This window comes from Mastigoproctus giganteus, chromosome 6 (genome assembly GCF_048544385.1).
Source record: "Mastigoproctus giganteus isolate SK-2022 chromosome 6, ASM4854438v1, whole genome shotgun sequence".
In the NCBI taxonomy this organism is placed as follows: Eukaryota; Metazoa; Arthropoda; class Arachnida; order Uropygi; family Thelyphonidae; genus Mastigoproctus; species Mastigoproctus giganteus.
The window spans coordinates 101,323,283-101,348,019 of record NC_143580.1 but is presented as its reverse complement, the minus strand read 5'-3'; the positions used below and the strand labels follow the sequence as shown (position 1 = coordinate 101,348,019).

At 37.7% G+C, this 24,737-nt stretch overlaps 1 protein-coding gene across 1 annotated transcript in view; it reads right to left on the bottom strand.

The window, feature by feature from the left end:
* LOC150084478 (uncharacterized) overlaps window positions 1-24,737 on the bottom strand; it is an 804,913-nt gene that overhangs the window by 316,432 nt on the left and 463,744 nt on the right. Inside the window, exon 10 of the mRNA XM_090376257.1 lies at window positions 10,747-11,403. Within this exon, the coding sequence (XP_090232383.1) occupies window positions 10,747-11,403 (657 nt within the window). The remainder of the gene's footprint in view (window positions 1-10,746; window positions 11,404-24,737) is intronic.

The window sequence follows — 24,737 nt, the reverse complement described above, 5'->3', positions numbered from 1 at the left end:
TACTGTTTCAAAACTTCTGATGTCAACATTTGCTCAGACCGTGTCAGTGAAATTATTCTTGCAGGAATGGAATCCTTTACCCCACACTCCTCTTTAAAATCTCGTCCTTTATCTAAACCTTGGTTTTCCACTAAATGTGCTAAGGCTGTTCAAGAGAAGACTGTTGCATATCGTAATTGGCTTGTTTCTAATTCTTCAGCTTCATTTTCTGCCTACACCAAAGCTCACAACAACTGTAAAGCATTTATTAATCAGTCCAAACTAGAGTTTGAACAGGTTAAGAGTAGAAAACTTGCTTCTTGCCCTAATAATAGCCGATCATTGTGGTCTCTTGCCAAAGCTATTGGCCGCAACTTTTGCACTTCTCTGCTCCCACCTCTGTCCAAACCAGATGGTTCTGTTGTCACTTCAGCTAAGAATAAAGCTGACCCGCTAGCATCCCATTTTTCTTCCAACTCATGTATTAATGATCTTGGTAAAACACCTCCCTCCATTCCCAACATGTTCCATTCAATGCCTCCTGTGGTCTTCCGTCAAAAGGATGTCAGAAGGATTTTGACGAATCTTGATGCTAAGAAAGCTCCAGTTTCGGATGGTTCTCACAATCTGTGCTCATGAACTTACTCCTATTCTTTTCAGCCTTTTTTTCACTTTCTTATTCCAAAGGTGTTTTTACTTCTGCTTGGAAATTTGCTCATATCCAGCCAGTTTCTAGAAAGGGTGACAAATCCCTCCCATCCAATTATCGTCCCATTGAAATTACTTCTACTCTTTCTAAAGTAATGGAGAAATCCATTAACCGCCAACTCTTAAAAACTACCTAGAAACCTTCCATCTGATCAACGATCGCCAGTATGGATTCCCGTCAGTGTCGATCCACTGGTGATATTCTGGCTTATCCATTTATGTACTAATTCAATGGAAAGGTTCGGTGAAACACAAGCAGTTGCTGTTGATATCTCAAAGGCTTTCGATCACGATTAGCATAAAGGTCTTCTAAACAAACTTTCATCTTATGGTTTGCCATCTGTTTTTTATAATTGGTTATCCAGTTTTCTCTCTGATCGCTCACTGAGGGTGATGGTAGATGGCTCTCTGTCTTCTAACTTCTCCACTAATGCCGGTGTCCCCCAAGGTTCAGTTCTTTCCCCCACTCTTTTCCTCTTGTATATCAATGACCTTCTTCCGTTGACTGGAAATCCTATCCATAGTTTTGCCGATGATAGCACATTGCATTCAACTTTCCATTTTGAGAAACCTTGTCCTGCTCAATCAGCTTCAACTTCTCGAAAATCTGCTACCAATTCCTTAAATGCCGATCTTCAGGTAATTCTCCAGTGGGGAAAAGACAACTTAGTTGATTTCAATCCTTCTAAAACTCAGTCTAATAATGAACCTAGTTTATTATAAGATGAGAATGTAAGGGTGATATCGGTACCTTTGAATAAACGGTGGAATTGATTGGCAAATTACTATGGTAAGGGAGGATGATTTGTGAAATCATTATTCAACTCATATAAAGATACACAAAATTACCACATTGGTGACATTAATATTATTGTCTACTTAATAAAATGTCAGCATAACTGTAATGCTTGCTATATTGGTAGCACCACCACAAAATACGCATGTGGTGGTGCTACCAAAGTAGCACCACCATGTGCGTACTACCACTACAATAACTTTAGGATGGGACACTTCAATACCGAATTAGCAACACGTGTTCAATCCCACAACCACACTCCCTTAGTAGATTCAGCCATTCCTATTATCAAATTAAAATCCAGTTTTAAAATCTTCCAATATGAAGCCCTAGTTATAGAATTGGAATTTAAGTATTAAATTCCAAACTACCCTATAACTTAGCACCGGTCTGGAATCTCATGCACCTTAGATTCCCATGCGTATCCAGGAGCATCACGGGAACTTAGTCTTCTTAAATACATGCGTTCACTCTCATTCTACCATTGCCAACTGAAGACGTGTAAAACGAAAGCCACTTGTTATGGCTATTAGTCTTCTGTTTTCAACCATATAACTTCATTTGTTCCAATTTCAACATTGACAACCAAGGACGAAGACATGCACTTCTACTTCCTTGCGCATATTTTAATTCTGTTTTTATATCCTAACTTATTCACGCTAACTTAAATTTAAAATTATCATCCATTTTATTCTAACATCTATGCAGATTATAAAAAGGTAAGTACCGTAATAAATTAAATTAAGCTATGCTATTATATTGTGTCAGTTATAAATGGTACTTTAAGAGATCCACAATTTTCGAATTGTCACAATACAAAATACTTTTATCTATTTTAAACGCACCTTCATCTGCTCCGCCTTTTAACCTACCTTCCTTGATGCCCCTGTACATGTCAAATTCCGAAATACAACTATCAAAAATTTTAATTATACATTCTTCCAATAAAATTCATATTTCTTTTTTAAAAAAATGCCCTTTTCATAATATTATCGCGAAATTTGCCCGCATATTCCCTAGAAATACATGTAAAAAATATCCATATATTATCCATCAAACCTGTATTACAATTGTACAAAAAGAATTACAGAAGAGATACAATAAAAAATATAACCTACTATCCCAAATACTCAGATTAAGATTCAGCCTAAAAAGAAATATGACACCGCAATCTTGGGTGGACTTTACGACATATAATGAAATACGTATAGCAGCTGCCATTAAAGACATCAAACTCAGACACAACAGAAAATGGGGGACCCTTACACAGAAACCTCACACCTCCCACAAAATCTTCTACTATAAACATTTCTTCATACCCTTTTTCTTCCACTGAACTCGCTAGCCTCGATTACGGTTTTAACTTTGCTATTAAAGATAATAAATATCCCTACAAAGAATGTATAATAGAACTACAAACCAAATTAGATAACCATCCAGATAAATGGCGAATAATACACCAAAGTAATTAAATTCTTAATTCCAGATTCGAACCCCAACCAAACATAAACAAACAACAGTTAATTAACTTACAAAAAATACGTAACAATCCAAATATTATAGCCCAGAAAGCCGACAAAGGTGATTCCATAGTAATTATAAACAAAAGCACATATATAGAAAAAATGGAATCTATACTCTCCGATTCAGATACACACAAACTGGATAACACATATACTATTTCCAAACATAAAAATAAGCTTGACATTATTTTAAGGAAATTAAGGTCCAACAATGAAATTAATTTAAACACCCTTCAACATATTGGCATCTGAAACAATATTCTACCGCATATGTTTGGTATTACCAAACTCCATAAACCCAACCACCCACTAAGACCCATAATATCCTTCAGAAAATCAGCTTTCACTAATTTATCTTCCTTCATGGTCAAAATTATCTCCCCCTAACCAGATTTTTGAAATTCAAAGTAAACAATACCTCCCAAACCTTTGAAAAATAAATTCTATCACAATAACCAGTGATGCCATCCAAGCATCTTTTGACGTAGTCTCATTGTACACTAATGTACATTTGCTGTCAACATTATAAACCTTACGTAATTTCTTAACAGACAATAAAACATTATCCAATCGCACTAAAACATTAATCACAGATGCCTTGAATGCGTATACAGTAATACCCCGAAGTTATGCGATAGGTGGGTCCGACGAAAATCGCGTAAGTCGAATTCGCGTAAGTCGGGGTACAACTTTGCATATAAATACATATAAATTTTGCTTAATAGGGACCAAGGACTAACAAAAAGACTAGTTTAGAAGAAAAATATTAATAAAATTGCAGTTCTTTATACATATTAATACAAAATATGTATTAAAAAAACAAATGACTTACGTAAAAAAGTTATTTCGATGTCGATGGCTTCATAAAATCTAACAAATTCGTCTCACGACACAGCGCATTCTTTTTTTCACGCAGAATTTCTTCGTTGCAAGCTAATAATTTTTTTATTCCTTGCTTTGTAGCTATAATGCGTTCTTCGTTGGAGTCTATGTTTTCTAAAATTTTTAAGCCCTTTACAATTGAGCCCTTTTCAATTTTTAACCTGTCAAGTTTGCAATTGTCATGTGCTTTTCGCCGTTGCTTCATTTAGGCCTGTAGCACGTGCAATATCACATGGTCTTTCATTTCGCTCAAAGCGTTTCACAATTTCATATTTTTTCTCTATCGACAGAGGTGGACTGGCCATAAGCCCTACCGGGGAAACCCCGGTGGGCCAGTGTGATTTTGGCCATAAACCATAGTATGAGGCCACTATAAATTTTCCCGGGTAAGAATTTTTGACCCAGTCCGCCTCTGTTTATCGATAATTGCTTTTCTTTTTCTCTCTGAATCTGCAGTGTCTTCACCAGGACGCTTCCTTTTCACACCTTTTAATTAAGTATTTTACTCATTTTTAGGGAATAAAGCACAATTACAAAACGAGGAGGCACGCTTGATACGCATAAACAAAGCTGCGCGCGTGTAGCAACTGAATAAACAACACCATAAAGGCAGAGATACACTATTAACACCTCACATTTCTAGGGGTTACTACCATAAAACAATAAAAATCCAGTTGCGTTTCTGCTAGTGAACTCGATCTAATTGCAGTTGCGATTATACCGATAGCTGGAATTGTGTTGGTTTTTACGTTATTACTGTGAAATGTGTCATAAAAGCAGCAAAGTTGAATTTTGTTCATCTTTCGCTCTCATTCTCCGCCGTCGCACCGCATATCGATAACATATGAAAAACGACCTTGAAGATAGTGGGCGGCCAAACGAAAAAAATCAAGAACCGCGTAACTCCGAGTTCGCGTAAGTCGGGGTATTACTGTATACCATTAAAAAAATACTCCACGAGAAGGGTTCCAAGTTGGATGAATAGTGAAGTTGCCACATTACTTGAGCAGAAAAAGGTGGCATGGAAAAGTTACAGAGCAATAAAAAGTACTGAAGCCTATAACAGCTACAAGGTGATGTGTAATAGAGCCACAGAAAAGGTTCGACAGGCAAAGGCAGTTTATGAGAAATCACTAGCAAACAGAGCAAAGAGGGGGGATAAAGAATTCTTCACATATATAAATGCCAAGAAGAGCAGGACAAACCAGATCGGACCTTTATGTAAGGGAAAGGGGATAGTAATAAATACACCAGCTGCCGTTGCAGATGAACTCAACAGTTATTTTGCATCGATATTTACAAATGAAAAGCCTTTTGTGGCAAAGGGAAATTGTGGGAGCAAAGTTAAAAAATATGTAATTAATGATATTGAAATTTCGCAAGATTATTTAATGAAAAAACTTTCGAGCCTACAGACCAGTAAGGCTCCTGGAGTTGATGGAATATACCCTATAATCTTAAGAGAGGCGGCAAGCGAGTGCATTGAACCATTGAGGCTAATTATGCGAGCATCATTAGACTCTGAGGAGATTCCCTTGGATTGGAAAAGTGCAAATGTATCTCCCATACATAAGGGTGGCTCTAAAAGTGAAGTTGGAAATTATCGACCTGTCAGTCTGACTTCAGTAGTAGGGAAAATCATGGAGGCAATGATCAAGGGTGGAATTCAGGATCATTTGGATCGAATTGAAATTCTCAAGGATACTCAGCATGGTTTCGTAAAGAGAAAATCATGTTTAACAAATCTGGTTCGCTATTTCGAAAGGGTCACTCACGAGCTGGATTTAGGGAATAATTTCGACATTGTTTATTTAGATTTCAGCAAAGCTTTTGACTCAGTCCCACATGAGCGGTTGCTTTATAAGCTGGAACAGGTTGGAATCACTGGGAAAATCCTTAGATGGATAGAAGGATGGCTTCAGGGCAGGAGGCAGAGGGTTGTGATAAATGGCTATTCCTCAGATTGGGTTGATGTAAGAAGTGGGGTTCCCAAGGATCAGTATTAGGACCACTGTTGTTTTTAATTTTCATAAACGAAATTGATGAAGGGATAGAGGGCGTGATGTCTAAATTTGCAGATGATGTTAAAATTGGTAGAGTAGTTAATGATCACTGTCAAGCTGAGCTTCTTCAGAGAGACCTAGATAGACTTCAGGAATGGTCAGAAAAATGGCAGCTGTGCTTTAATCCAACAAAGTGTAAGGTATTACACCTGGGAAACAGTAATCCCAAAATAACTTATTTACTTGGTGGAGTTCAACTAAAGCCAGTACTGGAGGAAAGGGACTTGGGTGTTACGATACGGTCAGACATGAAATTCTCTGAGCATTGTAAACAGGTTGCAAGGAAGGCCCATGGTGTCCTATCAATGATCTATCGAACTTTTGCAAGTAGAGATAGGGACGTGATAATCCCATTATATAAGGCTTATGTTAGACCACACTTGGAATACTGTGTTCAAGTATGGAGACCGCACCTGAAGAAAGACATCGAGCTTCTTGAAAGGGTGCAAAGAAGGGTAACTCGCCTGGTGAGATCGGCAAAAGGGCGTCCTTATGAAGAAAGACTTCGAATATGTGGGTTGCAGAGTTTGGAAACTAGACACCTTAGAGGAGATTTGATTGAGGTGTTTAAGGCTCTGAGAGGCATCAGTAAAATGAATGAGGACAAAATTTTCAAGATTACAAATGATGCTAGAACTAGGGGACATAAATTCAAGTTACGGGGGGAAATGTTTAGATTGGATTGCAGGAAGTTCTGTTTTAGCCAGCGAGTTATAAATTACTGGAATAAGTTGCCTTCATGGGTGGTAGAGGCCGACAGTTTGGGGAAATTCAAAGGTCATCTGGATAGTACTTTCGGGTAAGGGAAGCACATAGGATGATAGGTTTAATTTCCTTTTTATTTATTTTTTATTTTATTAATTATTATTATTTATTTATTTATTTATTTATTGTTTTTTTGTTTTTATCATTGTTTTGTTTGGATTTTTTTTTTTTTTTTATTATTATTATTTTTTTTATTATTTATTTATTTTTTTGGCTGGTGCAGCATAAGCCATAGGCTTTCTTGCACCATGCGGCCGTTACTAATACTAATACTTCCCTCTCTATTAATGGCATACTAGAGCTCACAACCTTTCTATTAGATGCCAGATACTTCCGATTAATCAGATTTACCAGCAAACCTATGGCCTACTTATGGGATTAGGGATCTCAGCACCCCCATCTGAAATTTACCTAGCCTCCGTAGAAAATCATATTACAACCATACCCCCTAGATATTAAATTATTTATACGATACGCTGACGATATCCTCTTAATAGGGCACAAATCCACAATAAATGATCTTTTCATTAAATTTAATTCCATGCATAATAGATTAAAATATACGCTGGAATTAAAAGAAAATGGACAAATTAATTTTCTAAACCTCACTATATACAGAAGCGATACAAAACTAGGAACAAAATTTTCAGAAAAAATACTCACATGGGCAACTTTGAATCGCATCATCCCCTTAACACAAAAAAAGCAGTCCTTTATAATCAAATTTACAATGCTATAAAATACAGTTCCACATATTACGACCTTAATAATGAACCTCAAAATCTTACAAGTAAATTCATATCTAGGAAATATCCTATTCAATTAATCAAACAAACTATTATATCACAGTCCAAAATAATATTAACAACCCACCCAAACACATTTCCAATAACGAATCACGTATTATCGTCCCTTACCATAGTAATTTTGCCAATCAATTCCGCCATTTATTCAAAGGTACCGATATCACCCTTACATTCTCATCTTAAAATAAACTAGGTTCATTATTCAACTCAAATAAAGATACACAAAATTACCACATTAGTGACAAGAATAATATTGTCTACTTAATAAAATGCCAGCATAACTGTAATGCTTGCTACATTGATAAAAAAAAAAAAAGTGCAGCCATCATCAACCCACTGCAGGATGGAAGCCTCCTCAACAATTCATTGTGAGGGAAACGGACCATAATCTGCCACGCTGGTCCAGTGCGGGTTGGCAGATCGACCGTATTCAGCAGTCATGGGCTTGAACCCTGGCCTACTCAAAGAGCGTGTACTACTGCACTCCCACTCCTGACCAATCGGCTATGGAGGCCTGCTACATTGGTAGCACCACCACAAAATACGGTTCTATCAAAACGTCAAACACAAGTGCGTACTACCACAACCAAACCCCCTTAGTAGATTCAGCCATTCCTATTATCAAATTAAAATCCAGTTTTAAAATCTTCCAATATGAAGCCCTAGTTATAGAATGGTTTCGTCACCATTCCATTGTCCAAGTATTAAATTCCAAACTACCCTATAACTTAGCACCGGTCTGGAATCTCATGCATCTGACATTCCCACGTGTATCCAAGAGCATCAGGGGAACTTAGTCTTCTTAAATACACGCGTTCACTCTCATTCTACCATTGCCAACAGAAGACGTGTAAAACGAAAGCCACTTGTTATGGCTATTGGCCTTCTGTTTTCAACCATATAACTTCATTTGTTCCAATTTCAACATTGACAACCAAGGACGAAGACGTGCACTTCTACTTCCTTACGCATATTTTAATTCTGTTTTTATTTCCTAAATTAAATTTTAAATTATCATCCATTTTATTCTAACATCTATGCAGATTATAAAAAGGTGAGTACCATAATAAATAAAATTAAGCTATGCTATTATATTGTGTTAACCAGTACATCAAATTTATTTAATTTTAATATGCATTCCTGCTTACTCTTAGTTAGCCTATCACAGCCATCATATTTACTTGTTCCATGATGATCACAGCAGGGCTTGAAATTCCCATCTTGAAATCCAGGCTATTGCATGTTCCAACAGAAGCAATGCAAGAATTACTGGCTAAGGTAAAGAAAGCCTGCACGAGAAGCATGCAAAAAGTTCGATGAAATTTACCAGTAAAAGTACTTTGCCGTAACGGCATTTGTATTGTTGCTCACTCTGTAAACAGACAGTGGGTGTTATCGGTCTGGAGTAGAAGTTGCATCCCACGGAAGCTTGAAACACTTCCGAAATGGGGGGGGGGGGGGTAATCTGACCTTTTTTCTTAGGAATCACTCATTGAATTAACTAATTGAACCACGAACAGAGTCATATTTGCTGGTAAATCTTAATCAGATTTACCAGCAAACCTATGGCCTACTTATGGGATTAGGCCACATTTACCTAGCCTCCGTAGAAAATCATATATTACAACCATACCCCCTAGATATTAAATTAAAAGGTCTTCTAAACAAACTTTCATCTTATGGTTTGCCATCTGTTTTTTATAATTGGTTATCCAGTTTTCTCTCTGATCGCTCACTGAGGGTGATGGTAGATGGCTCTCTGTCTTCTAACTTCTCCACTAATGCCGGTGTCCCCCAAGGTTCAGTTCTTTCCCCCACTCTTTTCCTCTTGTATATCAATGACCTTCTTCCGTTGACTGGAAATCCTATCCATAGTTTTGCCGATGATAGCACATTGCATTCAACTTTCCATTTTGAGAAACCTTGTCCTGCTCAATCAGCTTCAACTTCTCGAAAATCTGCTACCAATTCCTTAAATGCCGATCTTCAGGTAATTCTCCAGTGGGGCAAAGACAACTTAGTTGATTTCAACCCTTCTAAAACTCAGTCTTGTCTTATATCTCGCAAAAAGGATTCTTCTGCTCCTATGCTTATGTTTAGTGACACTCCGATTTCTAGACAAAATGGTATATCTCTTTTGGGGATTACCCTGACTTCTAATCTCTCTTGGCACAAGCACATTGCAAATATTGCTTTCTCTGCATCTAAAAAACTTGGTTTTCTCTTTCGCTCTCGGCGTTACTTTTCTTCCAAACAGCTGCTCACTCTGTATAAATCCCAAATCCACCCTGCCATGGAATATTGTTCCCACATATGGGGCAGTGCTCCCAAAACTTCTCTCAGGCTTCTTGATTCCATTCAGAAGAGGGCAATTAGGTTAATTAATGATTCATCTCTAACAGAGTCTCTCCACTCGCTTTCCCATAGACGTACTGTTTCTGCTGCATGCCTCTTCTACAGATACTTCCATGGGCACTGTTCTTCTGAATTGGCTTCTATAATTCCCGCTCTCTCTTTCAAAACAGTCCGAACACGTGCCGCCACCAGCCAACAATCATTTACTGTCCAACTTCAAACCCACAGAACCAACTTTTCATCTTCCTTATTTATTCATTCAACTGCCGTTTTCTGGAACAACCTTCCTTCATACGCATTTCCTGAAAATTACAATCTACAGAAGTTCAAGTCTAATGTCAACAAATATCTTCTTTCGTCTTCTCAACCTCCAACCAAGCACGGTACTAAGTACTATAGGTTCTAATACCTCTTGTGTGTGGGGTTCACATAAAAAAAAAAAAAAAATACATCATATAAAGTATTATGTATTTAACTTAATTAAACAGTTATCATTTGAAAAATTATTTACATTTAGAAACACACTGATGCTAATATTCTTTTGAATAATCTGATCATTAAATATATACGAAAAAGTATATATATAATTTTGAAATAGAAAAAGGGTAAAGAACATCAAACTGCAAAATTTAGTTGTAATCACTTTTCAAGACTCCAGTGGAAATCTGAAAATCCTCAATAAACATTTCTTTATATTCTCTTAACAGGATAGTTATATATAGTCAAGCAGCATGTTTAGCAAGCACTTTTGCTTTTTTTAAATAAGGGGAAAAGAAACCATATAGTGCAAATATATTTACTCCGTAATACATGTTCAGTGTACACATAATATTCAATTTGTTATTAATATTCTATTGTTTTAAACTTACCTGGTTTCATAGAAGATTCTTGTGTAGAAAGTATTAAAGGAAGTAATTTTTCAGGAAGAGGTACTACATAGGCTGAACTGGATACAAAAGATTTATCTGAATCTACTGTGATAGAAGTAGATGAGCTCTGTTTTTTTGATTTATTGAAAATACAATTATTATTTTTTTCATTGAAATGTGAAATTGATGGCACTGAATACGATAATGGATGCTTTCTTGGTCGTCCAGGTCTCCTTTTAGTTATAGTAGAAGGTGACAACTGCATCTTAAAATCATGATTTTCTGAGTTATTTTGTTTTTTACTATCTTCTTTTATTTTAAATGCTATATCAGACATAACTTCGACTGCTTTATTTATGTCAAAACATCTATTTTTCTTAGGAAGTCGGGAATTTTGATCTTGTAGTGTAATGGTAGAGAAATCTAAAGTTCTTTGATATTTACTATCAACTTTTAATTTTGGATGAAAAAGGTCCTCATCATTTTTATTCTCCAAAATTTTATCTACCTTATTCAGAAGATAAATAATAGTTTCTTTAATATCATATTCTCTTCTACTCTCCAACTGCTCAGAATCTTTGATTTGATTTGGAAACCTGGAACTGTCATTAGCCGTCAGTGATGACAAAAACTCACATGATTCTTGCTGCCCAACTGCTGAAAAACAAAGGGAAGAAATTACTATTTCGAGTTATTAAATACATATGTACAAACTTGTACATGAACAGATTTAATTATTATAACAACCATATCTTTTCACCCTGATTAAACAGAACAAAATAATTTTCACAAATCAGCATTTCTCAACTATGGCAAGTGAGATACTGGTGGTACACAAAGCAATTGTAAAAAAAAAAAAATATATATATATATATATATATATATATATATATATATATATATATACACACACTGTATGTAGTATTAGTTTTTGGCAAGTCAATATTTAAATTTCAAAGTATAAAGCTGGATCAAAAAGTTTTGATAATACATTTATCTTGGCAAGCTGGATATTTCCTTTGCTGATGCTGTCCAGATGTGAGCACCATAGTGCTAATGTAAAGATCTGACAAAAACTTGGCAAAATTGCAACCCAGATTTTGCAGATGCTTCAAGAGGTATATACAGAAATGTAGTAGCAGCAATAATAGTGGCAAAATGTCTTCCATGTGCAACAGTATCAAAAGCTTTCCTGAAATCCAAGTATATGATATCAAAATTATTTTTGGCATTCAGTTAGTTTGTGACCACATCATAGTATCCAATCAAATTGGTCAGACAAGACCTTCCTTTAACAAACCCATGCTGTCTTAATTATTACTGCAGTCTTGTCTAGATGATCCTGCAATGCTTCTTTATTAACCAGTGATTCTATTATTTTTCCCCAGAACACAAGTTAAACTAACAGGTCTATAGTTACTTGTGTCACCTTTTGAACCCCCTCTGTGAATTGGTGATACATTTCCACACCTCCAGTCCATGGGGACCTCCCATGACTCCAAGGAAGCTCTCATAATTATGGCTAAGGGTTTGTTTACTTCATTTGCTGCCCCTTTCATATAACTGGATAGATCCCATCTACCCCAGGTGCCTTTTTTTATGTTTAACTTCAACAATTTCTCCTCCACTTTTGCTCTCAGTTATTACAAAATCACTTTGCTTCCTGTTAGAGTTTATAAACAACTGGCATTCTGCTTATTGAATAACTCCTGATGTGTGAATGTAGATGCAAAATACTCATTCAGTTTATCAGCTACCTGAGCATGATCATCAACAGTCAACCCATCTATGTTAAGTGGTCCAATCTGATTCATCCCTTTGCTTCTAGAGTTTCCATAAGTAAAGAACTTTTTGCTGTTTTTCTTTGCATCCTTTGCCAAAGATTTCTCATAATATACCTTTGCCTGCCTAACCTACTTTGTTATTTGATTTGAGGCTAGTTTATATATGCCAAAGTCTTCTGTGTCTCCTGATACTTTATATGCATCCCATACATTTTTCTTCTCTGCTACGAGCCTCATTAATTCATCTGACATCCAATTAGGCCTAAACCTTGAACAATATTTCTTAGTTGGAATGAAAAGCCTAGTAGCATCCAAAAGTAAGTCCCTGAAGGCTTCCCATTTAGAACTCAATGTTGGTAACCTCATCAGTTGATCCCACTGTACAGAATTTAAAAACTGTAAGAGACCCCTGTAACTACCATCAAGCCTTTAGCCTTGATGGTAGTTACATCTTTAAGTAATTCCCATATCAGTACATTGTGATCACTGTCACCCGGTGGTTACTTTATCTGAAAATTCTTAATGTACGAATAATCACTGCTGATAATCAGATCAAGGGTATTACTTCCTCTGGTTGCCTCTCGAACATGCTGCTGTAGAAACAGTCATCAAATAAATCCACAAAAGTTTTGCTAGTGTGCGAGTGATCAATCCACAAGTTCCAGTCAATATCTGTAAAGTTAAAATCTTCCATTATAAGACATTCTGATTTACTGGCCCACTCTATTTTTCTGCACAATTGCTCATTATACTCATTAGATTCATTAGGCCTATAACACACACACACACACACACACATCTACTCTCATTTTTCCTTTCCCAGTGCTTATGTCACACCATAAACAGAATCAACATTGCATTGTCCACCAACATTAATTGGATGCACTTGGTTAGATTTTATGTGTTTCTTAACTAACAGCATAGCCCCTGCTCTCTTCCTGTCCTGTCTATCCTTCCTGTACACATTGTATCCCCCAAATTTCAATTCCGCACTGCTTATATCTGTGATCGACAATATATATTTCTAAAGTAACCTATCGGGCAGTCATATTCAAATTTGCATATACATTCTCAATCTCACATGATGCACTGCCAAATTGGCAGTGCAGCATGTGAGATCTGTGTTCCAAATTTTTCTAAATTATCCTCCTGAATAGATGAAATAAATACCAGATATGACAAACGTTTTCTAGCCTGCATTCCAAAAATAAGCTGAAATGACAATTTTCAGCATGAAAAGAGTCTGATGAAATCTGTACACAACTACACTTATAATTTTCAACAATGCATGGGGCTGATAGACCACAAATAAAAGTACCTTTTTTTTATAGAAGAAGATATTTATGAGTGGCTGTGCCTGTATATTTCATTTGTGTGCTACAATATTTCTATACAATCAAGACAAATCAAAGCATATAAAAAAAAAAAAAAAAAACAAGTTAGTTTCCATTGCAGCCTTTAATAAATATTTGTTTAGTAGTAAAAGCCAACTTTAAAGCTTATTTTATCTTATCTTCCTTCATGGATTAGGCGATCCGCCTGTTCTGATCTCAAAGATGTCGGCCCATCTTTTCTTTGGTCTTCCTCTGTGTCTTTTTCCTTTTGCTCTATACGTATAACCTAATTTAGGGTATCTATTATCTTCCATTCTTTCTTTCTACATGTTCTTTCCATCTTTGTCTAGCATTAGGATTTAGCATTAGTAGAGGCATTTGATGCAAGAAAGCAAGCTTAGGCAGCATCAGCCAAAAAAAAAAAAAAAAACCCACTTCCACTTCACCTCTCTGTTCGTTCAAAATACCTGTCCAGCTGAGCCTTAAACTTATTTAGGCTATCAACCTCCACCACAAGGGATGGGAGTCTATTCCACCAACCAACCACCCGCTGGCTAAAGGCAAATTTCCGCACGTATATCCTACATATGTCTTTCCTCAATTTGAATTTATGCCCTCTCAGGTGATTTTTCTGAGCTAGAGGAAGAATCCCATCAGCATTGAGCATGCTTAAACCATTCAAGGCTTTATACACCTCTATCAGATCACCTCACTGGTGCCTAGTCTCCAGACACTGTAATTTGCAAAACTTAAGCCTTTCTTCGTAAGAGCACCCCTTTGTTCCATTCACTAATCTTGTTGCCCTTCTCTGTACTCGTTCCAGCAGCTCTACATCCTTCTTGAAATGAGGCCTCCAGACCTGTATACAGTACTCTAGGTGTGGCCTGACCATTGCCTTATACAATGGAATAATCACCTCCTTATCCCTGCTGGAAAAATTCCTGTATATCATTGACAATACTCCATGAGCTACCCTTGCAGCCCGTCTGCACTGCTCAGAGAACTTCATATCTGCCTGAACAACCACCCCCCAAGTCCCTTTCATTCTCTACCACTCAGTGTAGTACCACAGAGTTGATACGTTGCTCTGGGGTTACTATTTCCCATGTGTAGTACTTTACATTTGTCAATGTTAAACTTAATTTGCCACCTCTCAGCCCGTCTGCTCAACCTTTCCAGATCCTGTTGCAGCAGCATAGTGTCAGTAGTGTCCTTGACAACCCTGCCAACCTTTCTTTCATCTGCAAACTTGGACATTAAGCTTGATATACCATCATCAATATCATTTATAAATACAGAAAACAATAATGGACCCAACACTGAGCCCTGAGGGACTCCACTAATAACATTAGTCCACGATGAGCAGTGTCCATTGATTACCACTCTCTGTCTTCTCCCCCTCAACCACCCCTTTATCCATAGCAGCAATTTGCCTCCAATGTCACACTGCTCCAATTTGTGTAGCAGTCTTCCATGTGTGGAACAGTATCAAAAGCCTTTCTAAGATCCAAGTATATAATATCAAAGTTATTCCCTGCATCCAGTTCTTTTGTGACTGCATCATAGTATCCAATCAAGTTGGTCAGGCAAGACTTCCCCTTAACAAAACCATGCTGTGTCTGAGCTATAACTGAAGTCTTGTCTAAATGATCCTGCAGTGCTTCTTTAACCAGTGCCTCCATTAATTTTCTGGGAACAGAAGTTAAGCTCACAAGTCTATAATTACTTGTGTCAGCCTTTGATCCTCCTTTGTGAATTGGGGTCACATTTGCACATTTCCAGTCTATGGATACCTCCCCTGAGTCCAAGGAAGCTCTCATAATTATGGCTAAGGGTTTGCTTACTTCCTTTGCTGCCTCCTTTAATATAATTGGATAGATCCCATCCACCCCGGGTGCCTTTCTTGTGTTTATCTTCAACAGTTTCTCCTCCACTTTACTCCCAGTTATTTCAAGATTCTGTAGCTTACTGCTAGAGTTGAATACACCTCTGGCATTCCCCTTGCTGAATAACTCCTCATGTGTGAATGTCGATGCAAAATATTCATTTAGTTTGTTAGCTACCTGAGCAGGATCATCAACAGTTGACCCATCAATATCAAGTGGACCAATCTGATTCATCCCCTTCCTTCTAGAGTTTACATAAGTAAAGAACTCTTTGCTGTTTTTCTTTGCATGCCTTGCCAAAGATTTCTCGTAATCTGCCTTCGCCTGCCTAACCTCCTTTGTAACTTGGTTGCATATCAACTTGTATCTATCATAGGCTTCTGTGTCATGTGTTAATTTGTAAGTATCCCATGCATTTTTCTTCTCTGCCATATGCCTCATTAGTTCATCTGACATCCATTTTGGCCTAAACCTTGAACAATATTTCTTAGTTGGTATGTAAAGCCTAGTAGCTTCCAAGATAAGTTCTTTGAATGCTTCCCATTTTGAATTTGCTGTTGGTAACATCATCAGTTGGTCCCACTGTATAGAATTTAAATACTGTCTCAGTCCATCGTAGTCGCCTTTACGGAAGCAATAACCCTTCCCTTTACCCCTAATGGTAGTTACCTCTTTGAGTAAATCCCACTTCAGCACACTGTGATCACTGCCACCTAGTGGTTCATTTATCTGCAGATTCTTAATGCATGAAGAATCACAGCTGATAATGAAATCAAGAGTATTCCTCCCTCTAGTTGCCTCCCGAACATGCTGATGTAGAAAACAATCATCCAATAAATCCACAAAAGCCCTGCTAGTGTGTGAGTAACCAGCCCCCAAATTCCAGTCAATATCTGGGAAATTAAAATCTCCCATTATAAGACTCTCTGATTTACTGGCCCACTCTATTTCCCTGTACAGTTACTTATTATACTCATCAGAGTCATTAGGCCTATAGCACACTCCTACTCACAATTTCGATCTCCCAATGCTTATGTCACACCAAACTGACTCAACACTGCACTGTCCAGCGATGTCGACTGGCTTCACTTCCTTGGTTTTTATGTGTTTCTTAACTAATAGCATAACCCCTCCCCCCTTCCTAACCTGTCTATCCTTTCTGTAGACGTTGTACTCCCCAAATTGCAGTTCTGCACCCCTTATATCTGTGTGACCCCATGTCTGTGATATCCCAACAATATCTGCCTTTGATGTTTTGAGTAATACCTCAAATTCATCAAATTTATTTACTAAACTCCTAGCATTGGTGTACACACAAGTGTACCTGCACCTGTTTCTATTCTTAGCTACCCTAACACAACCCATGTGTTTACTTGTACCGCAAAGGCTTCCAGCAGTCTCTGAAATACCATGCATCTTGTTTTTCAGGCTTCTGCTCATTCTAATAGAAGCAGCGCAAGAATCTCTTTCACCTCTGCCAGTGGCTACTGTCAATCTATTGGTCTTTGTCTCCCCCCAAACTAGCAGTTTTCCGACCCACCTAACACTGCCTCGATAGCATCAGCAAATATTCTTGCACCCTTTCTATTTAAGTGTATCCCATCCCTGTAGAAGCAATCTCTCCTGTTAACAAGTACAGTCCAGGCTGAAAAAAATTCTACCCATTGAGCCTTACACAATCTTTCCAGGGCCGAATTGATCGACAAGGCTCTCATCATATACTCCCTCCTATCGTGTCTGGGCAGAATTGCAGACACTTTCAAATTCAACCCTAATTCTCGGCTTTTGTTCAACAGTGACCTGTACTTGTTAAGTAATTCTGCCAGTCTCCTACTCTTAATATTATTAGTGCCAACGTGTACAACTATATCACCTTTTGTGCCCTTAAAAGATGATATTCGCTCTACAACGTCATCAACCTTTGCCCCTGGCAGACATACCCTGGTCCTGTTCCACCTATCTTTTTTACAAAGCATGTTTCCCATTTCCCTGACAATAGAGTCACCAACAACTACTAGTTCCTTCGGGACCAGCGCATTCTGCCTTGGGGGTTGTCTCGGTGTCACGCGATGCCCAAGTGCAAGCTCTGGCGTTGATGTGGGCAGCTGAGAGCTTGATGGGCCCCTCAATTTAGTTTCTTCGAGGGCATCCACCCTATCTTTCAAGCTCTCATATAGGCCCACAAGAACGCCGAGTTGTTGCCTGATATTGATACACTCCTTGCATCGCGCACACACAAAGACATCCCCCTTGGCAGTCTATATTCTATAATTTTTCCATTAATTGATTAAATCTTTAATTCCTTTCTAATATTTACGTTTGGTATTTTATCTAATTTTGTATATCCTTTAACATATCTTAAAAATTTCATTTCTACAGCTTGTATTCTATTAATGTCTCTTTGTTTCGGTATCCATGTTTCAGAACCATAAAGAAGTGTTGGTATTGCCATTACTTTGTAAAATTTCAATTGTGTTCCTTTCCTTGTTTTCTTAGCCAGAGTTCTTTTTATTGTTACACATATTAGCATTAGCATTAGTAGAGGCATATGATGCAAGAAAGCAAGCTTATTCAGCATCAGCCAAAAAAAAAAAAAAAAAAACCACCACTCACATTTCACTCCTCCGGTCATTCGAAATACCTGTCCAGTTGAGCCTTAAATTTGTTTAGGCTATCAACTTCAACAACAAGTGACGGAAGTCGGTTCCACCAACCAACCACCCGCTGGCCAAAGGCAAATTTCCGCACATCTATCTGACATCCGTCCTTCCTCAATTTGAATTTATGCCCTCTGAGGTGATTATTTTGAGCAAGTTGAAGAATCCCATTGGCATCGAGCATGCTCAAACCATTCAAAGCCTTATACACCTCTATCAGATCACCTCGCCGGTGCCTAGTCTCCAGACTCTGTAATTTGCAAAACTTAAGCCTTTCTTCGTAAGAGCAACCCTTTGTTCCATTCACTAATCTTGTTGCCCTTCTCTGTACCCGTTCCAGCAGCTCTACATCCTTCTTGAAATGAGGCCTCCAGACCTGTATACAGTACTCAAGATGTAACCTAACCATTGCCTTATACAAGGGAATAATCACCTCCTTATCCCTGCTAGAAAAATTCCTGTATATCATTGACAAGACACCATGTCTGCACTGCTCAGAGAACTTCATATCTGCCTGCACATTTACCCCCAGGTCCTTTTCATTCTCCACCACTGTCAGTGTAGTACCGCAGAGTTGATATGTTGCTCTGGAGTTACTGTTTCCCATATGTAGTACTTTACATTTGTCAATGTTAAACTTCATTTGCCACCTCTCAGCCCATCTGTTCAACCTTTCCAGATCCTGTTGCAGCAGCACAGCGTCAGTAGTGTCCTTAACAACCCTGCCAACTTTGTATCATCTGCAAACTTGGACATTAAACTTGATATCCCATCATCAATATCATTCATAAACACCGAAAACAACAACGGACCCAACACTGAACCCTGAGGAACTCCACTAATAACATTAGTCCACGTTGAGCAGTGTCCATTGATTACCACTCACTCTCTTCTGCCACTCAACCATCCCCTTATCCATAGCAGCAATTTGCCTCCAATGCCACACTGCTCCAATTTGTGCAGCAGTCTTCCATGTGCAACAGAATCAAAAGCCTTTCTAAGATCCAAATATATAATATCAAAGTTATTCCCTGCATCCAGTTCTTTTGTGACTACATCATAGTATCCAATCATATTGGTCAGGCAAGACCTGCCCTTAACAAAACCATGCTGCGTCTGAGCTATAACTGAATTCTTGTCTAGATGATCCTGCAGTGCTTCTTTAACCAGTGCCTCCATTAATTTACCTGGAACAGAAGTTAAACTAACAGGTCTATAATTACTTGTGTCAGCCTTTGATCCTCCTTTGTGAATTGGGGTTACATTTGCACATCTCCAGTCTATGGGTACCTCCCCTGAGTCCAAAGAAGCTCTCATAATTATGGCTAGGGGTTTACTTACTTCCTTTGCTGCCTCCTTTAATATAACTGGATAGATCCCATCCACCCCAGGTGCCTTTTTTATGTTTATCCTCAACAATCTCTCCTCCACTTTCCTCTCAGTTATTACAAAATCATCCAGCTTACTGCCAATGTTTACTTTACCTACATCATTCTCCGTCCTGAATAACTCCTCATGCGTGAATGTAGATGCAATATACTCGTTTAGATTGTTAGCCACCTGAGCAGGATCCTCAACTGTTGAACCATCAATATCCAGTGGACCAATCTAATTCATCCCTTTCCTTCTTGAGTTTAAATAGGTAAAGAACTCTTTTCTGTTTTTCTTTGCATCCTTTGCCAAGGATTTTTCGTAGTCTGCCTTTGCCTGCCTAATCTCCTTTGTGATTTGGTCACAGACCAACTTATATCTATCATAGGCTTCCATGTCACCCATTAATTTGTATGTATCCCATGCATTTTTCTTCTCTGCCACATGTCTCATTAGTTCATCTGACAACCATTTAGGCCTAAACCTTGAACAATATTTCTTAGTTGGTATGTAAAGCCTGGTAGCCTCCAAGATTAGTTCCTTGAATGCTTCCCATTTTGAGTTTGCTGTTGGTAACATCATCAGTTGGTCCCACTGTATAGAATTTAAATACTGTCTCAGACCACCATAGTCGCCTTTACGAAAAGAAAAACCCTTCCCTTTACCTCTGATGGTAGTTACCTCCTTGAGTAAATCCCATTTCAACACACTGTGATCACTGCCACCTAGTGGTTCATTTATCTGCAGATTCTTAATGCATGAAGAATCACTACTGATAATCAGATCAAGAGTATTGCTTCCTCTTGTTGCCTCACGAACATGCTTATGTAGAAAACAATCATCCAATAAATCCACAAAAGCCTTGCTAGTGTGCGAGTGACCAATCCACAAATTCCAGTCAATATCTGGGAAATTAAAATCTCCCATTATAAGACTCTGATTTACTGGTCCACTCTATTTCCCTGTACAGTTCCTTATTATACTCATCAGAGTCATTAGGCGTATAGCACACTCCTACTCTCAATTTTGATTTCCCTATGCTTATGTCACACCAAACTGACTCGACACTGCCCTGTCCAATGATGTCGACTGGCTTCACTTCTTTGGACTTTATGTGTTTCTTAACTAATAGTATAACCCCTCCTCCTCTCCTGTCCTGTCTATCCTTTCTATACACATTGTATTCCCCAAATTCCAGTTCCGCATTCCTTATATCTGTGTGACACCACGTCTCTGATATCCCAACAATATCTGCCTTTGATGTTTTGAGCAATACCTCAAATTCATCAAATTTATTTACCAAACTCCTAGCATTGGTGTACACGCAGGTATACATGCACCTGTTTCTATTCTTAGCTACCCTAACAGAACCCATGTGTTTACTTGTACCGCAATGACTCCCAGCAGTCTCTGAAATATCCTGCATCTTGTTTTTCAGGTTTCTGCTCATTTGAATAGAAGCAGTGCAAGAATCACTTCCACCTCTGCCAGTGGCTACTGTTAATCTATTAGTCCTTGTATCCCCCCCAACTAGCAGTTTTCCGACCCACCTAACACTGCCTCGACAGCAACAGCGAAAATTCTTGCACCCTTTCTATTTAAGTGTATCCCATCCCTGTAGAAGCAATCTCTCCTGTTAACAAGTACAGTCCAGGCTGAAAAAAATTCTACCCCTTGAGCCTTGCACAATCCCTCCAGGGCCGAATTGATCGACAAGGCTCTCATCATATACTCCCTCCTATCGTGTCTGGGCAGAATTGCAGACACTTTCAAATTCAAACACAAATATATTGTGAAATTTTGTCAATTTCTGGTTCATATCTTCTTTGACATTGTATGTTATATCTCATCCTAGATATTTAAAATGTTTTACTTGTTCTAATATTTTATTGTCTATAACTATTTTTGTTCTCACCATATTTTTCCCTTTAAAAGCCATTGTTCTAGTTTTCATCGTTGATATTTTAACTACATATTCTTCTGTTATTAGGTTTAATTTAAATACTGCTCTTTGTAAATTTTCTTCACTATCTTGAATAATTACTTGATCATCTGCAAATAACAGTGTATTAATCCTATTCTTTGTATTTAAATATATACCTGTATTACTTTCTTCTTTCCATTTACATATCATATCCTCGATATATATGTTAAACAGCGTTGGTGACAAGCTACATCCCTGTCTAATTCCTTGATTTATTATACTTTCTTCTGTTAATTTATTACCTATATCTATTACTATTTTTGTTCCTTGATATAAACTCTGTGTTATTTTTATAAGATGCTTTGGGTATCCTTTATTACTCAATATGTCCCATAGTTTTCGTCTGTTTACTCGATCAAATGCCTTTTCATAATCTATAAATGCTAAATGCATTTCTAAATTAAACTCTTTCCGTTTTTCTATTATTTGTTTTAATATAAATATATTATCTGTACATGATCTTCCTTTTCTGAATCCTGCCTGTTCTTCTATTAATATTTCTTCAGAGATAATTTTAATTCTATTATTTATTATTTTGCTATACATTTTATATACTGTTTTAGTATGCTAATCCCTCTATAATTCTTTGTATCATTTCTACTTTTAAATATTGAAATAATTTTTGCTATCTTCCATTCTTCTGGTATTTTATATTATTCCCAACATTTATTAAATTCATTTAGTAGCCTGTCTTTTAAAAATATTCCTCCATACTTGATCAGTTCTGCATTTATACCATCCATCCCTACTGCTTTCCTATTTTTTGTAGCTTTCAAAGCCTTTTCCAATTCTTCCTTTGTTATCAGATCTATGTCACTAACTGGGTCTAACTGTATCTTTTCTGTAATTAAATATTTCAGTATAATATAAAATTATTTAAAAAATCACTATTACAAAAACACCCCATGTAAGTTTTGCACGGGACCCCAGGGCCCCGCAAGTAATTCTTGAACAGGGCTCCACAAATTTAGGGGCCAGCTCTGGTGTTAATCATCAGCACAGCGTTAAGAAAATAATTGAAAATACTGGCATCGTGGCACGAACGTGCAGAGATGCCAGTTTGGCATTGTTACCATACTTGAGGATGATTTGAAGAGCACCATAATTTCTATGTGAATAAATAAAGGACCAGTAATAGGCACAGATGACAATTTTTTTTATTGTATGATGTGAGCAATACACAAAGGAACCAGTTTTTTCCTGCTTCCTTCATGTATCGTGGCCATGAGGTCCAACCGTAGAGTATGGCACCATCATAATAACCAAGCCTGAGGTGGGATTAGAACCCGCAGCTTTTGGGTTGCCAGGCAGGGACTTTACCCACCCGGCTAGCCCGATCAGCTACAGATGATAATATATGATGGAGACTCATTGTGTAAGATGATTCTGACCCCACTTTCCCAAAGAGAAATATGTGCAGAGATGAAAGTTGAGGGCAAGTGCCAGTTTGAAAGAACCTATCTGCGCAAGGCTCCAAACATTTCACCAAGACAGAGCCAAAGAGTCATACTGGGAATTTTCTACAATGTTGAAGGAACTGTTTGTAAGGAATTAATAACAGAAGGATTCAAAGGTAACAACAGACTGTTTTTAGGGATCCAAAGTTTAAAGAAAATACTATACAACTGCACCATCTGTGGGATTCTTCTCATCTTAAATGGTGGCAGCTATGGATTGACAAGAATTCATTGCTCTTGCATGATAATGCACTAGCCACTGAGTCCGCACAATGTTATGCAAATACCAAAATGATGGCTCTGCCACACGATCCATACTCAGTGGATCTTGCACCACTAATTTTTTGTCTTCAGGTTCATGATATCTCAAACATAACAGGGTGGTGTTTCATTAGCATGGAGAAGATTAAAGGTTCAATGACAATCGCTTTGAAGAACTACATAGCTGATGGCAGAAGTGTTTAGTTGATAAGGATATTTCTATGAGGGCAGTGTTGTGGAATTTCAAATTGCATAATCAGTTGTCAAAAATAAATTCATTATCAATGAGACAATGATGGTTCATAAATCAGAAACTTTTACAAAAATATAATAGCAATCACCATATAGTGGCTTCCTTTCTGTGTGGCAATCACCATATAGTGCAAGGAAGCCTGTGGCTTCCTTGCATTATATGGTGATTGCCACACAGAAAAAAAAAAATAAAGAAAAAAAGTAGATAAGAAACCACACATTATATGCATCCCTCTTCACACAAGTAAGTATCCAGATGACCTTTGAATTTATTCAAACTGTCAGCCTCAATTCTTGTGAGGGCAACTTGTACCAGCTATCAATGACTCGCTTTCTACAGGAAAATGTCCTAGAATCTAATCTAAACTGCAAGCTCTGCAATTTGAATTTATGACCCCTAGTTATGGAATTGTTTAGAACAGTGAGAATTCCAACTTCAATTCATTTTACTAATCCCTTTCAGAGCCTGAAAAACCATGTCACTTCTGAGGTGCCTGACTGCCTGGGCTCTGCAGCCCACATAATTGGAGTCTTTCCTCATACAGCTGTCCTTCTGCCAATCTCACCATTCAAGTTGACCACGTTTGGACCCTTTCAAGAAGCTTGAAGAATTTTTTCAGATCAAGTCTCCATAATTAAACAAAGTATTCCAAATGTGGTCTTGCAATTGCCTTATACAGTAGGATTATGGCCTCCTATCTCTACAGCATAGCATTCAATAAATCATTCAAATGACACAATGGGCTTTCCTGGCTGCCTGTTTACACTGTTCAGAAACCTTCATATCTACCCATATTGTAACCCCCAGATCCCATTCCTCTTCCACTGTTTTTAATTCAACCCCACCAAGTGTATAATTTAATTGTAAGTTGTATACCGCATTATAAACCACATTTAGCAGCATTCAGACACAGCTGCCACTTCTCTGACAATCGTTGAAGTCTGTTCAAGTCATCTTGAAAGATTTCAAAGCTTGGCACTGATCATTGACAAATCTGCCAGTGC